The 13,643-nt window shown below is 52.5% G+C and overlaps 1 protein-coding gene across 2 annotated transcripts; it reads left to right on the top strand.

Annotated features, from left to right (window-relative positions):
• The first annotated feature begins 858 nt into the window (after positions 1-858).
• Positions 859-12,977, top strand: SETD6 (SET domain containing 6, protein lysine methyltransferase). Of its 2 annotated transcripts, none has more exons than XM_039503083.1 (9): positions 859-990; positions 4,473-4,571; positions 5,098-5,242; positions 5,911-6,052; positions 6,488-6,682; positions 6,995-7,118; positions 8,147-8,327; positions 8,759-8,901; positions 11,422-12,977. In XM_039503083.1, the coding sequence occupies exons 1-9, from the start codon at positions 964-966 to the stop codon at positions 11,731-11,733; spliced, it is 1,368 nt and encodes a 455-aa protein (XP_039359017.1). In that variant the 5' UTR covers positions 859-963; the 3' UTR covers positions 11,734-12,977. The 2 variants fall into 2 exon arrangements, with proteins under 2 accessions (XP_039359017.1, XP_039359015.1); XM_039503081.1 differs by having other exon boundaries at positions 868-990; positions 4,470-4,571.
• Positions 12,978-13,643: the final 666 nt, after the last annotated feature.

Below are 13,643 nucleotides of genomic sequence, written 5' to 3'. Positions count from 1 at the left end.
CCTGCCTATTTCACCTGCAGGCCCGACCCTGTAGACATTCAGAGGCTCCCTTTAAATCCATTGACACCAACATCCCTTTCTGCTTCCTTTGGCTAAATGGTTGAAGCTAAGCAAGCCAGCGGTAGCATCCACCGAGCCACACGTCAGTGTGTCTGACACCGCTTCCTAAAGGGGAAAACAAATGAGATGGGCCCAAGGTTTTGCCGCTTTAGTCAGTGCAGCAGTGACTAGAGCGTGGGGCTACAACCCCAGGAAGGCGGCTGGGCTGCTCTCATAACCACCCACTCTGAGAACGGATTTAGCTCACGTCACCCACGTCTTACTGCAAACAGCAGCAGCAAAGGGGTTGAATTTTAATTCAACTGGAAACTTCTGAAACCAGAACACTGAGGCCAAGTGTTTCCAAGGGGCCCAGGGGCTGGACTGCCTTGAACACCTGCCCTCTGGAAAACAGGCTGCTTGGGGGCATCGCTTCTCCCCACTCCCCCCCCCCCCTTGCTGCACTCCCAAAGCTCTGTGCGCTCCTTGTTTGGGGAGAGCCTCCCAGGGGAGCCCCACGGGCTGCGCATGGACCCCACACAGCCCAGCCCTGGAAGGGTTTGTCCCGCCAGAATGACCCCACTGACTCCCCAGGGCCTGGGGGAGCCTCTGGCTGCTGCCCCCCTCCCCCCGGGGGGGAGGCTGCACTTTACTGGTGGGGGGAGCCTGGCCCCATTCTCCCAGCCCCCCGCCTCCAGCCCTTGCCACACAACCAGCCCCCTGCTGGGGCCATGGGCAGCCCCTAGGGCTGGGGAGGGGCGGGGCCTGCAGCTCTAGGCCCATCTCGGCCCCCGTAAGCGAAGGGGGCGTGGCCTGCCCCAGCCCGGAAGGCGGCCCCGGGTGCTGGGGAACCACGTGGAAGCGGCGGCCGCCGCCTGTTTTCTGCGCTGCGGACGCGGCTCCGTCCCACCCCCGAGGCCGGGCATGGCGACGGCGGCGAAGCGGCCCAAGGTAGCGGGCGGGGGGACGCGCCTCTGGGGGCTCGGGACCCCGCCCCCCGCCACGGGCGGCTCCAGCACTGGGGGGCGGAGCGGGACACCCCCCCCGAGAGGTGCCGGGGACTCCCGCTGCAGGAAAAGCGCCGGGGGCGGGGCGGTCCCGGCTCCCCAGGTAGCGGTGAAAGGGGCAGGTGCTGCCCCACATGCTCGTCCCAGGGCTCGGCTCCGGCTGGGGCCACTGCGGAGTGAGGCGCGTTTACACCGGAGTGAGGACGAAGCGGATCTCCCAGGCTCGGCTGGGCAGGGCCGAGGAGGGAGCGGCGGCCTCGGCTGCAGCCAGTAATTACTGGGGCGGGGTGGGGAAGCTTGGGGGTAGCTGAATCCATCTCTATCAGAAAGGGGATCTGACTTGGGTAGGGGGCCTTGGCTCTTAATCTGTATGTTGACACTCACTGGCCCAACAGCTGGTCACTGTTATCGGGGCTACGGGTGAGAGCGAAGAGTCAGCCCTGCCTTTATTAACTTAAATTCTACTTCAATTAAAAATTCTTCTAGTGGGTTAAAGGCTGAATCTAAGCTCTGAGCTGGGTGGTGGGCAGCGAGGTGGCAAAGTTTGCAGATGCCACTAAATTACTCAAGATCGTTAAGTTCAAAGCAGACTGGGGAGAGATACAAAGGGATCTCGCAGAACTGGGTGACTGGGCAAGGAAATGGCAGATGGAATTCAGTGTTGATAAATGCAAAGTAACGCACACTGGAAAACATAATCCCAACTATCCATATAAAATGATGGGGTCTAAGTTAGCTGTTACCACTCAAGAAAGAGATCGTGGAATCATGTATAGTTCTCTAAAAACATCTGCTCAATGTGCAGCAGCCGTCAAAAAAGCAAACAGAATGTTAGGGAACCGCTAGGAAAAGGATAGAGAATAAGACAGAAAATATAATGCCTCTTATATAAATCCCTGGTATGCCCACATCTTGAATACTGTGCACAGTTCTGGTTGCCCCATCTCCAAAAAGATAGATTGGAACTGGAAAAGGTGCAGAGAAGGGCAACAAAAATGACGAGGGGTATGGAACAGTTTAGGAGGAGAGATTATAGAGACTGGGACTGTTCAGCTTGGAAAAAAGAGAATTCAGGGGGACTATGATGGATGGCTGTAAAATCATGACTGGTGTGGAGAAAGTGAATAAGGAAGTGTTATTTACCCCTTCACATAACACAAGAACTAGGGGTCACCAAATTAAATGAATAGGCAGCAGATTTAATACAAACAAGAGGAAATATTTCTTCACACAACGCACAGTCAACCGGTGGAACTTGTTGGCAAGGGATGTTGTGAAGGCCAAAAGTATAACTGGGTTCTAAAAAGAATTAGATACGTTTATGGAGGACAGGTCCAGCAATGGCTGTTGGCCAAGATGATCAGGGACACAACCCCGTGTTCTGGGTGTACCTAAACCTCTGTTTGCCAGAAGCTTGGAATGGGCGACCGGGGATGGATCACTCAATAATCGCCCTGTTCTGTTTGTTCCTTCGGAAGCACCTGGCATTGCCGCTGGGAAGACAGGAAACTGGGCTAAATGGATCTTTGGTCTGACCCAGTATGGCCGGTCTTATGAAGATTGAAATCTGAAAATGAAATCAGACTGACCTTGCTCACATTAGCAACAAATATGTAGGGCTAGTGAGTCAGAAAAACACCTGAACAAAGCAACTTGACTCCAGAATACAGGTTTTAGGTGGAATCTTTTCAGTGGAGCTAGCCAGACGGTTTTAAATAATTTTCACTAGGAAAGTAGCTCCCTTTAATTAGCAGCTTAGTCACGAACCAGCCCTGATTTCTGCAAATCCATTTGTCTAATACTTGTTACGGGTTGTTTGCAGACTGTCCCCTTTGACCATTGGCTGTTTTGTGTTGTATGAGTGGCTGTGCAGTCTTGTTTCTGCTCCCTCATTGGGTAAGTGACACTTTGAGCTTGTCTACACTTCCGCTTACGGCGATGGAACGTACGTCGCTCAGGGGTTACATTGACTTACGCGGTAATGTAGACAGGCCCTTTGTAACACTCTTCTAGAATGAACTCTTGGACCAGAATGATCACCCTGCAATTTGAAACGTTTGGGATTAGCGAAGGATTAGACACCTTCTTGGGTTAGCCCAGTGATTGTGAGTGACAATAATGGCCCCACAAATCCTTGCAAATGGAGCTCTGTGCTCTGATTGAGGGGGGGAAATCCCAGATTGTTGTGTTTTCCCTGCTACTTGGTTAACTTTTTCATTAACAGTCCAGTTTCAAATGCTAACTTTCAATGATACTTTGGTGATTTTTGCCATTTTCCTCTAATGTAAACTTAGAACATAAGAACAGCCGTACTGGGTCAGACCAAAGGTCCATCCAGCCCAGTATCTGTCTACCGACAGTGGCCAATGCCAGGTGCCCCAGAGGGAGTGAACCTAACAGGTAATGATCAAGTGATCTCTCTCCTGCCATCCATCTCCACCCTCTGACAAACAGAGGCTAGGGACACCATTCCTTACCCATCCTGGCTAATAGCCATTAATGGACTTAACCTCCATGGTCTGGCTGGCTTGGTCTGACCAGGTAGACAATTCAACCAACAGTACATGGGAGGGAGATGGGTTTTTATTCCTTTTGGGGCACAGATTCTCCAGTGGTGGGGAGAGCTGCCATGTCAGGTAAGGGTAACAGTAACTATTACAGTCTGGAAGAATGCTAGGCCCTGTTGAATCTAAGAGCAATAGCAAATAATCTTCTGCCTGTGCATGTGCCACAGAACGGAAGACCTACCCGAAGAAGTGACTAAACCTGTTGTAAACATTTCTGAGATCTTTTACCTCCCAGTTCAAATCTTCTGGTCGCAGCAGAGAACAGCCGTCTTCTGTCATTCTTCCTCTCTTCGCTGCAGCAAGGGCCTGTGTTGGGAGAGAGAAGCATGACTGGCCTGTCTTCTAATGATGATCTCGCATACATAAATATCCCCTTTCATCCCAAAGCACTTCACTCACTGCAGGAATGCGGCCATCTCTGCCCAGAAACACAACCGATGTGTAACCCGTGCACAGCAGCCGTTTAAGACAGGAAGTGAAGGAACTAGGGTACCCAATTGAAGCTATAGGGATAGCTAGTAATAATACTCTGTCCGTCCGTAGACTTCAGAGCAGTTTACAAAGATGGGTAGGCAGCCGCCTCACCCTGTTTGAGATGGAGAAAGTGAGGCCCAGGGGAAATGAAATGATTTGCCCAATGCCTGACTGAGCCTGGCTTTGCCGGAAATAGCACCCAGGTCTCCTAACTTCTGATCTGTTGTTCCATCCACTGGAGCCTAGTGCTTCCCTCTGTGTTGTAATTTACCCAAGCTGGAACTCAACGAGGCCTCCAGGGTTTCCCTCCGTCCTCTGCCGTGAGATCTCTCTAGTGCCTGAGCTGTCCTTGTTCCCTAAGCTTGACCCCTCTTTCTGTTAGCAGGTGGCTGCAGGGGGCAGCCCTGCAGAGGACGGCAGAGCTGACCCCCTTTCTGGCTTCCTGGATTGGTGTGAGAAGGTCGGGTTGGAGCTCAGCCCAAAGGTAGGAGGATCCGGATGATGGAAGCCGGGTATCGAGTGACCCTCACCCAGGTGTGAGTCCCAGTGTTCAGGGGTCTCAGGCTGAGTGTGGCGTATGGGTATCTGCCACCTGTCGGGCTGATAGGGCAAGGCTGGCGTTCCAAGGGCTGGGTGATCACTCATCCATGGAAGTTCTCAGGGGAGGGGTTGGAGTGGTGGGCAGGGAAGCAGCGAGGCTGAGTGCGAGGGCTTACGAGGTGGTGATTTCCAGTTACTTCTCACGTGCACTAGTGCAAGGGTGCAGCCGTCGGGTTGGCTGTAGGTTTGTTATTTAAAAACCAACCTCCTGTTTACATTGGCAGGAAATCCCTCGGCCGCGTGAGGGATGAGTCTAACTGTCTGGGCTTCCATGGATGCTGCTTGGATTTATTCTCCTGACCTCTTGGCTTCATTTTCCTTGCAACCCTTCACGGCTGTCCCACCAGAGGCAGGTTTTCACTGGGGTCCCAACAGGCCCTGACAGGCCCTGACAGCCACCTCTCTCCTAGGTCTACGTGAGCAAAGAGGGCACAGTGTCAGACTACGGCCTGTTGGCCAGAGAGGACCTCCAGATCGGAGAAGTCCTCTTCACCGTTCCAAGAGCCGCGCTCCTGTCCCAGAACACCACCTCCATCCGGTCCCTCTTGGAAAAAGGTACGAGAGCAGGACACGTGGTGTTGAGCTAAGAGCCCTGCAGCTGACTTCAGCTGGCTGCCAGGTTGGAACAAAGTTCTTGAAAGTTGGGAGTTTTTCTAACCTGGTTCTTTGATTCTCCTGATTTCTCCTGCTCCCGTGGCTGCTCTGTCGCCATGTTGGCCCCCATTTTCTCGTCCAGCTGAGGCAGGAAAAGGGAGATTGGCTAAAACATTATGGTCGCGCCTGCTGGGGGTAGACCAGTGATTAATATGCAGGAGTCTGGAGAATTTCAGGGGCAGCAAATCGGGCCTTAGTCAGTGGCCAACGTGCTCCCGTCTGCTTCAGGCAGCCTGTAGCCTGGGGGAATCTCATGGGGAGGGGGAGTTGTCTAAGCTAGACCTGGAGAGGGCAGTGGTTTGCAGAGCTTCTAACGAACAAGTGGGGTAAGGGATTGTTGGTGGAAGAGCCACCCCCACCCTCCTGTCTCTCTGCCATCCTGGGAGTAGCAAGTCTGGAGTCCCCAACTCACCCCCACCCCTTCTGCCGGGGAGCCTGGAGCAGTGCAGTGATTTTGGTCCTTAACAGCCAAAGGCATTGGCTCTCCAGTGAAGGAATAACAAGTCCTGGGATCTCAGCATGTTCCTCCCCTCCTCTCCTTCCTGTCTCCTCTGTGTTTGGCTCCCTAGACCAAGCATCCCTGGAGAGTCAGTCTGGCTGGGTGCCTCTCCTTCTGTCTTTGCTGCATGAATACACGGCCAGCAACTCCCACTGGCGTCCCTACTTCTCGCTCTGGCCTGACTTCAGCAGCCTGGATCACCCCATGTTCTGGTAAGATTATACCACACGCTAGTGTCAGGCTGCAGAAATCCAGCAGCCTGATGAGACTCGGTCCTGGGTGTCAGGTCCTTCCTGCCACTGGGGCGCTGGCTTTTGGGAGTTGGTGTGCTCCTGGGGATAAAGCACTGTTCTGGCCTCGGTTCTGTTCCTGGCTGTGTGCCTCCTGCCCTCTTTGGCTGTTTCCCCAAGGGTCAGCAGCGTGTAGCTTGGTTCTGTTAGATACGTTGGTAGCCTAGGTGGTTGCCCATCCTAAATGCTAGCCAGGGTTTACAGTGGGTTGAACTTGGGGTCTGGGCTAACTAGATGCAGACAGCAGTAGAGTGGGAGGCCATTGAGGATCCAGGAGACTTGATTCAAGGGTAATTATATTAATTCAATCCCTTCCTGGCTGGGGATAATCTCTGCCATGCCTGCCCCTTGATACAGGCCTGAAGAAGAGAGGGTGAGGCTCCTACAAGGCACTGGCATCCTAGAAGCGGTGGACAAAGACCTGGCCAACATCCAGCTGGAGTACACCTCCATCATCCTGCCCTTCATGGAGTCCCACCTGGACCTCTTTGACCCCAAGCTGCATACGCCGGAGCTGTACCGGAGGCTGGTGGCGTTCGTCATGGCCTACAGGTGAGATGGGGAGTTGCAGTTCCGCAGCAGACGTCTCTGGATCCAGAGGGGCTGAACTGAAGCCTCCTTGGGTGAGCCTGAGGAATCTCCTTGGGGAGTCAGACATGAGGGCTAGATTGTAGCTCACCAGGCTTCTCCTGGCAGGAGGTGGCTCTGGCGCTGCCACCGCCTGGGCTCGCTGCATACACTTCTCTGTGCCCTCCGAGGTAGCCAGCCGGCCCCCGGCATTCACAGGCCCAGGGTGGGCTACGGGCCACGGATTCATTTCGCAGGACTGGGAATCGGCTTGTCCTCACCTCTCCTCCCAAATAGCTTCCAGGAGCCCCTGGATGAGGAAGACGAGGATGAGAAGGAGCCCAACCCGCCCATGATGGTGCCCATGGCTGACATTTTGAATCACGTGGCCAATCACAATGCCAACCTGGAATATTCCCTGGTGAGTAGGTGGGGAGCTGCGTGAATGGAGAGTGTATGTATCCCTAGGCATTGGCCATGGCTCGTTACTCGTCCAGCTGGTTCTATCTGATCACAACCAGCTGCGGTGTGGTTCCCCTCTGGCCTTTGATGGGGGGTGCGGGAAGGGAAGCCCAGCCCTGGCTCTCCATTGAGACACCTGGATTCCAGAGCCAGGTGGGGGACTGTTCAATCATCCAGTCTGCTGCCCTGCCTGCCACAGCTCATAGCACCTCACCTCTAATCCGGGGCTGAGCTCCGTGACTGGCGACCTGTATTGCTGCTGCGTGGCAGAGGTAACGCTCGGCTACAGTAGCCCTCGGGGGGTTCCATGCTCCTGGCCCCCAATGCAAGGACCAGATCTGCCCGTGTGAAGCCCAGGGGGGTTCTGCCTGGGCAGCAGGGTGTGCTTTCGCCAATCTGATTGCAGGGGGGCGTTGGTGCCTCCACGTTGGGAGATAGGGGGCTTGGCTCTAGGACATGCCGGGGGCCGGAGCCCTGGGAGGGAATGGTTTCCCCGGAGGGAATGGTGCTGGCCTGTTTGCTGTTGGAAGCCTGATGTCCCTGTTTGCCATAGAACGAGCACAGGCGATGGCAATGCAGACTGCCCCAGCCCAGCAACTCAGGGCGGGGGGAAGGGCTTGGTGGGCCACCAAGGTACTTTTATGTGACAGGAGCAGGACTGGAGACTGAGCGGTAGCGGCTACTGTTACACTCACCTCTGTGTTTGCCAGGGACACTGGCTCTCCCAGGTCAGCCTATTGCCCAAGGTATTGGGTGGGACACAGAGAAACCCGCCCGCGTTGGCCAGGCAATGGGATTTCCTGGTGTGTCCCAGAATCACTCTCTCTCCTGCGCGAGGGCCATTGTGGGGAGCCAGCAAGGCCTAGTTCCCTTACAGTCCTGGCAGGGGGAACTTGGCCGCACTTGCCGCATAAGGACGGAGTCTCTTACTCTGCGTATCGTGACGCTGCCTTCACCTTCGTGCCTGTTCCGTCCCTCTGCCTACAGGAGTGTTTGAAAATGGTCACCACGCAGCCCATCAGCAAAGGCCAAGAGATCTTCAATACCTACGGCCAGATGGCCAACTGGCAACTCATGCACATGTACGGCTTTGCTGAGCCGTACCCCGGCAACACGGACGACACTGCCGACATCCAGATGGTGACGGTGCGCAGGGCTGCTCTGCAGGGTGAGTGGCTTGTAGCATTTGGAGGTAGGGTAGCTTAATTCTGACTGACTCTGGTAGAAGGAGACTATGGGCCATACCTGCAGCCCTTTAAACAAAGCGTGTAGCAGCCAACCTTCCATAACCACTCATCGCGGGGCACCCACAACGTTTTCCTTCCACCCTCAGGGATGAGCTTCAAGGCAGCCACAGACAACCTCTGCCTCTGCTTTAGAAACAGTCCCTGAAACTGCTTCTTGCCTCTGGGTTTTAGGTGGGTGTGGTGCTCAGCACCTCGGGGCAGTCAGGCCTCTAAGGCATTGCACGTTGGGGTACAAATTCACTAGTGGCTTTTGAAAGTCTTGGCCTGTCTCTTGCTCTACAGAGTTTTGTCCGTCCTCCCCCCCTTGTGTAGTGGGCGTGGTTGACTTGTCTCTCCTGTCGTCCTCAAACAGGTGCCAGCACTGAAGCGGAGCGGCAGCTGGTCTCTGAGCAGTGGGATTTCCTTTGCCAGCTGGAGATGGTGGGGGAAGAAGGAGCCTTTGTGATTGGCTGGGAGGAAGTGTTGACGGAGGAAGAGCTCTCCATGACATTGAAGGTGCGTGGTGCAATGTCTGATGGCTGCACTGATCCTGCCCCATGGAGGCTTGTTCTGTTGTCCCTCCAATGTGGGGTCACAGGTAGAATCTCTGCCTCACGAGGAGGATGGAGCTAATCTGGAATAGTTTATAAATACTGCATGTTGACCTGTTACGGGGATTTTTTTCCTGTAAGAATAAAGGGGCTCGGGAAATTCTGCCTTCCTGTGATTAGAGCTTTACTCAGAACTGGGAGGAGCAAGGGTCTAATCGCAAAGATGGAGTCTGGTGCTCTGGGATTATATGGAGGTCAAGTTAGAGTCTAGCGTGAAGGAGACGTGTGAGCTTCCCAGGGTAGCCGAGTCTCCGTGCTCTGATGCTCTTTAAGAGGGAGCAGCACTGTGACAGATCAGGGGATGTGTCCATGTGGCATTTAATGGTATTGTTCATGTAACCTTCAGTGTGGCTGAGAGCTCCATTTTGTAGGGAAACTGTCCAGGAAGCTGAGAGCGCAGTCACAGGCCATCAATACAGTAACTCCTCACTTAAAGTTGTCCCAGTTAACAGGTCTGGCTACACTTGCAGCCGTACAGCGCTGCCGCGGGAGCCCTCCCGCGGCAGCACTTTGAAGTGTGAGTGTGGTCGTGGGGCCAGCGCTGGGAGAGAGCTCTCCCAGTGCTGCATGTACTGCACCTCCCCGAGGGGATTAGCTCCCAGCGCTGGGGCACTGTTTACACTGGCGCTTTGCAGCGCTGTAACTTGCTGCGCTCAGGGGGGTGTTTTTTCACACCCCTGAGCGAGAAAGCTGCAGCACTGTAAAGCGCCAGTGTAGCCGAGGCCGCAGTTGTTTCGATGTTAAGTTGCTGATCAGTTAGGGCACATGCTCGTTTAAAGTTGTGCAGTGCTCCCTTCTAACGTTGGCTTTGTCCACTGCTTGCAGGAAGAGCAGCCCGTTGCAGTTAGCTGGTGGGGGCTTGGAGCCAGGGTGGACCGGCAGCCCCCCAGCAGGCTATCAATTGCAGCTGTCCCTCCCCCCGCTGCCATATGCTGCTCCTGCCCTCTGCCTTGGAGCTGCTCCCCAAGCCTCCTGCTTGCTGTGCGGAGGGGGCTAATGTCAGGGTGTCCCCCTCCCCCTGCTCCTACTCCCTGCTTACCCCTTCTTCTCCATATAGAGCAGGGTGGGGACACAGAGAGCTTGGGGCAGCAGCTGCTGTCTCAACTTCTTGATCCACTTATAAAGACAATGCATTTAAGAGTGGGTCAGCTTACTTAAAGGGGCAGTGTGCATCTCTGTCTGCCATGCAGTCTCCCCTCTCCTCCATCGCTGCTGCCCTGTAGTGTGAGGCTACATTAACAACATGTTAACCCTTGAGGGCTCAGCCGAGTGCTAGTTCATCATTTAGCACAGGGGTTCTCAAACTGGGAGTTGTAATAACCTCGTGACCCCAAGGGTTCCCATGGGGGGTTGCGAGCTGTCAACCTCCACCCCAAACCCCACTTTGCCTCCAGCATTTATAATGGTATTAAATATATAAAAAGTATTTTTAATTTATATGGGGGGTTTGCACTCAGAGGCTTGCGATGTGGAAGGGGTCACCAGTACAAAAGTTTGAGAACCACTGCCAGCAAGGCATTCCCTGGGAAATATCCGACCCTCTAACTTCACCACCTCCGCCAAGCTTCACAATCATCATAGCTGTGAACAGTATTAAATTGTTTAAAATGTATACTGTGAATATATCTATATAATACATAGTTTTTTGTCTGGTGAAAAAAATTTCCCTGGAACCTAACCCACCCCCCACATTAATTCTTAGGGGGAAATTGGATTCACTTAACATTGTTTTGCTTAAAGTTGCATTTTTCAGGAACAGAACTATGATGTTAAGTGAGGAGTTACTGTATTGGAGGGTCTGTGCTTGTGACAGCCCTCATGAAGCTAGCTGGGAAGGGGGGGGAGTATTTAAAACCCTGCCAAAAGGCCCCTTCACTCCCCAGCTGTGCACTAGCAGCACTGAAACTAGGAAGCAGACCCCTGAAAATCAGGATCTTAAACATTGAGCTGCTTTATTTGCTTGCTTTTTTTAAAGCTTTCTCATCTGATAAGAGATTAAATGTTAGTCAACTGTACTGTGAATCTGTTTTCATGTTAAGGGTCCAGGAGCAGGGAATTTTAAGCAACACACCAGCCTTCCCCCCTCAGGACTGACAGTATTGCAATAAAACTAAGTACTGCTGGGAAATTAAGGCCCCTGAAGATCAGATCCTGTACTGAAGCAAGCATGCTCAGCATTCGTGTCTTGGCCAAATGCCCCCACTAAACCAACTAGCTGTTTTGCTTTCCTGCTGTTGGGTTATTCACTACCTCCTTAGTGCCCATTCCTGGGAGTCCAGGAGGATTGTGTTTTCATAGCTTTGATAGAGATTCCCCCCCCACCGCCCCGAACTAGTGTTCAGTAGCTGAAAATTGGGACCTCGATTCTATTCAACCTTAGTCACTGCCTGAGATAATGATTAGGTGTCCGTGTGGTTGGTTGTAGGTGCTGTGTATGGCTGCAGAGGAATTCAAAGAGTTTAAAGAGCACGAGGGCTGGGAAGACGACACAGAGGATGAAGAGAGCTTTACTTTGTCTAACGAGACAATACCCAGACTCAAAGCCTCATGGAAGAAGCTTCTCCATGACAGTGCGCTGCTGACGCTGGAGTCTTACAGCTCAGACCTGAAAGCAGAGCAGGACTTGCTAAATGACAAGGTGGCTTATGGCAAACTAAGCCTGAGAGAGCAGCAGGCCTTGCAAGTGCGCTATGGGCAGAAGAGGATCTTGCACCAATTGCTGGAGCTGACAAGCTAGCAGAGGCTGAACTGGGACTTGCAGCCTTTGTATAAAGCAAACCTTGTGCTCTCACCCCCAGTCAGGATGGATGGGGTGGCCACTTGTATTCAGGAAGACCAGAGGGTGAGAGTTGATTTGGACCCAGTTATTCCTGATATTTCTGTAGTGGCTTTTCATCTACCTCTTGACTTTCTATAAATTACATACCTGTCTTACTGGGGAGGGAAAAGTCTGTTCATTAAATTTCAGCCATAAGTGTGACATGCAGGAGGGGTCCTCTTGTGTTCAAGACCCAACATGGGTGAGAGTTAAGGAGGAAGCATAGCATGGCTAGACTGGGTAACATTGATTGAGGAGTGTGTTGTAGGGATGGCACTGACCCACCCCTCGGACACTAATGGTCACAGAACACTGATTTTATACTTGCAAGGATGACATCTTGAAGCGGTTCTCCTCATTCACTGTCACAAAGCATCTAAGAAAATGCTCACTGTAGTCAGCAGGATGTTCTACTAATGGAAAACTCCCTGTTAACAGCCTTCAAACTCTGTAAGCAGCTGTGCCTGCAGCCCAGCCCTGATCTTAACTCCTTCAAAGCCTGAGTAGGGCTGCAGATTTTTCCCAAGCTTCAGACTAAAGATAGCACATTTCAGAACCCTGAATTTGCTAGAGAGTTGGCTCAGTTCTCTCCCTTGCACTTCATCCTGCATATGGTCAAGCAACAAGCCCTGAGACAGAGCTATCAGTTAGCATCATATTGTTACTCAGTTTTGCTGTAGGTAAAGCCTGAGGGGTTTGGGGGTGTAACTAAAATGACCATGGGCTTTTAGCACTGATTAGTGTTATGCACTTTTTTGGCCAGTATGTGACAGGATGTTTTTACCCAGTTCTGAGATGGCAAGAATACCTCTGTGGTATGAGTTCAGTCCCAACAGTGAGGGAGGATAGGGGGTGCTATCTGCCTTTCTCCTTAGACTGTCAGCAGAGAGCAGCCCAGTGATTTGTGCGATGCCATCTCTGCCATGTAGTAGGTAAGGGATGCTTGGCAACACAAGTTGTCTTTGGGAATTGCTCCACTGTCTAGAGGCCTGGATGGTCACTGCTAGAATCTTAAGATCCTACAATTCTAGAGCCTGTTTCGGAAGGGACAGCATGGAATTCCCTATGTTAAGAGAGGTACATTTCTAGGAATGCAAATAACTAGGCCACATCCTTTTCTCTGAATGACTAAAAATGGTGCTGATCTTTGTCAATTTTTTTTTTAATTTAAAAGCGTTCCGATTCCGTAGTGAAATGGTTTTTTTCCCCTTGCCTCTTAATACTAAAGGCTGTGCAGGCCCATTTATGAAAGCAAAGGAATTTGAACCACCACTGAGCTGCACTATATTCCTTGTTCATTAACCCCTGCTCTGTTGGTGCTGCAGGCTGAGGGAAAGAGTAGTTTTCTGCTTGCTAAAATAAAGGTATGACAAGTCACACAGGGAAGAGATCAGTTGCAGTAAGATTTACTTACCAGAGCTTTTGCATGCAGCTTCTGTGGTCTTTTCAATGGGTATTTCTGCTTTCCTTTTAGTCCAGGTGTCAGCAGCCTCTGGCAGGTGGCTTGCCAGGGTGGGCCAGTTTGTTTACCTGCCTCCTCCACAGGTTTGGCTGATCGCAGCTCCCACTGGCCCCAGTTCACTGCTCCTGGCCAATGGGGGAAGCAGGAAGGGCAGCCAGCACCTCCCTCAGCCTGCATTGCTTCCCACCACCCCCATTGGCCAGGAGCTGTGATCAGCTGAACCTGCAGACACAGCAGGTAAACAAACTGACTAAAACAAGGGTCCGCAACCTCTGGCATGCCAGGCCAATCACTTGTACTTGTCCAGTTGATAGCTGAGTCCTTGATTTCCCCTTATTCACCACTGCAGTAGAAGCCTCAAAGTAGG

The sequence above is a fragment of the Mauremys reevesii genome, linkage group 16, assembly GCF_016161935.1.
Source record: "Mauremys reevesii isolate NIE-2019 linkage group 16, ASM1616193v1, whole genome shotgun sequence".
NCBI lineage: Eukaryota > Metazoa > Chordata > Testudines > Geoemydidae > Mauremys > Mauremys reevesii.
The sequence above is the reverse complement of the archived record's forward strand: the minus strand, read 5'-3'. Positions and strand labels throughout refer to the sequence as shown.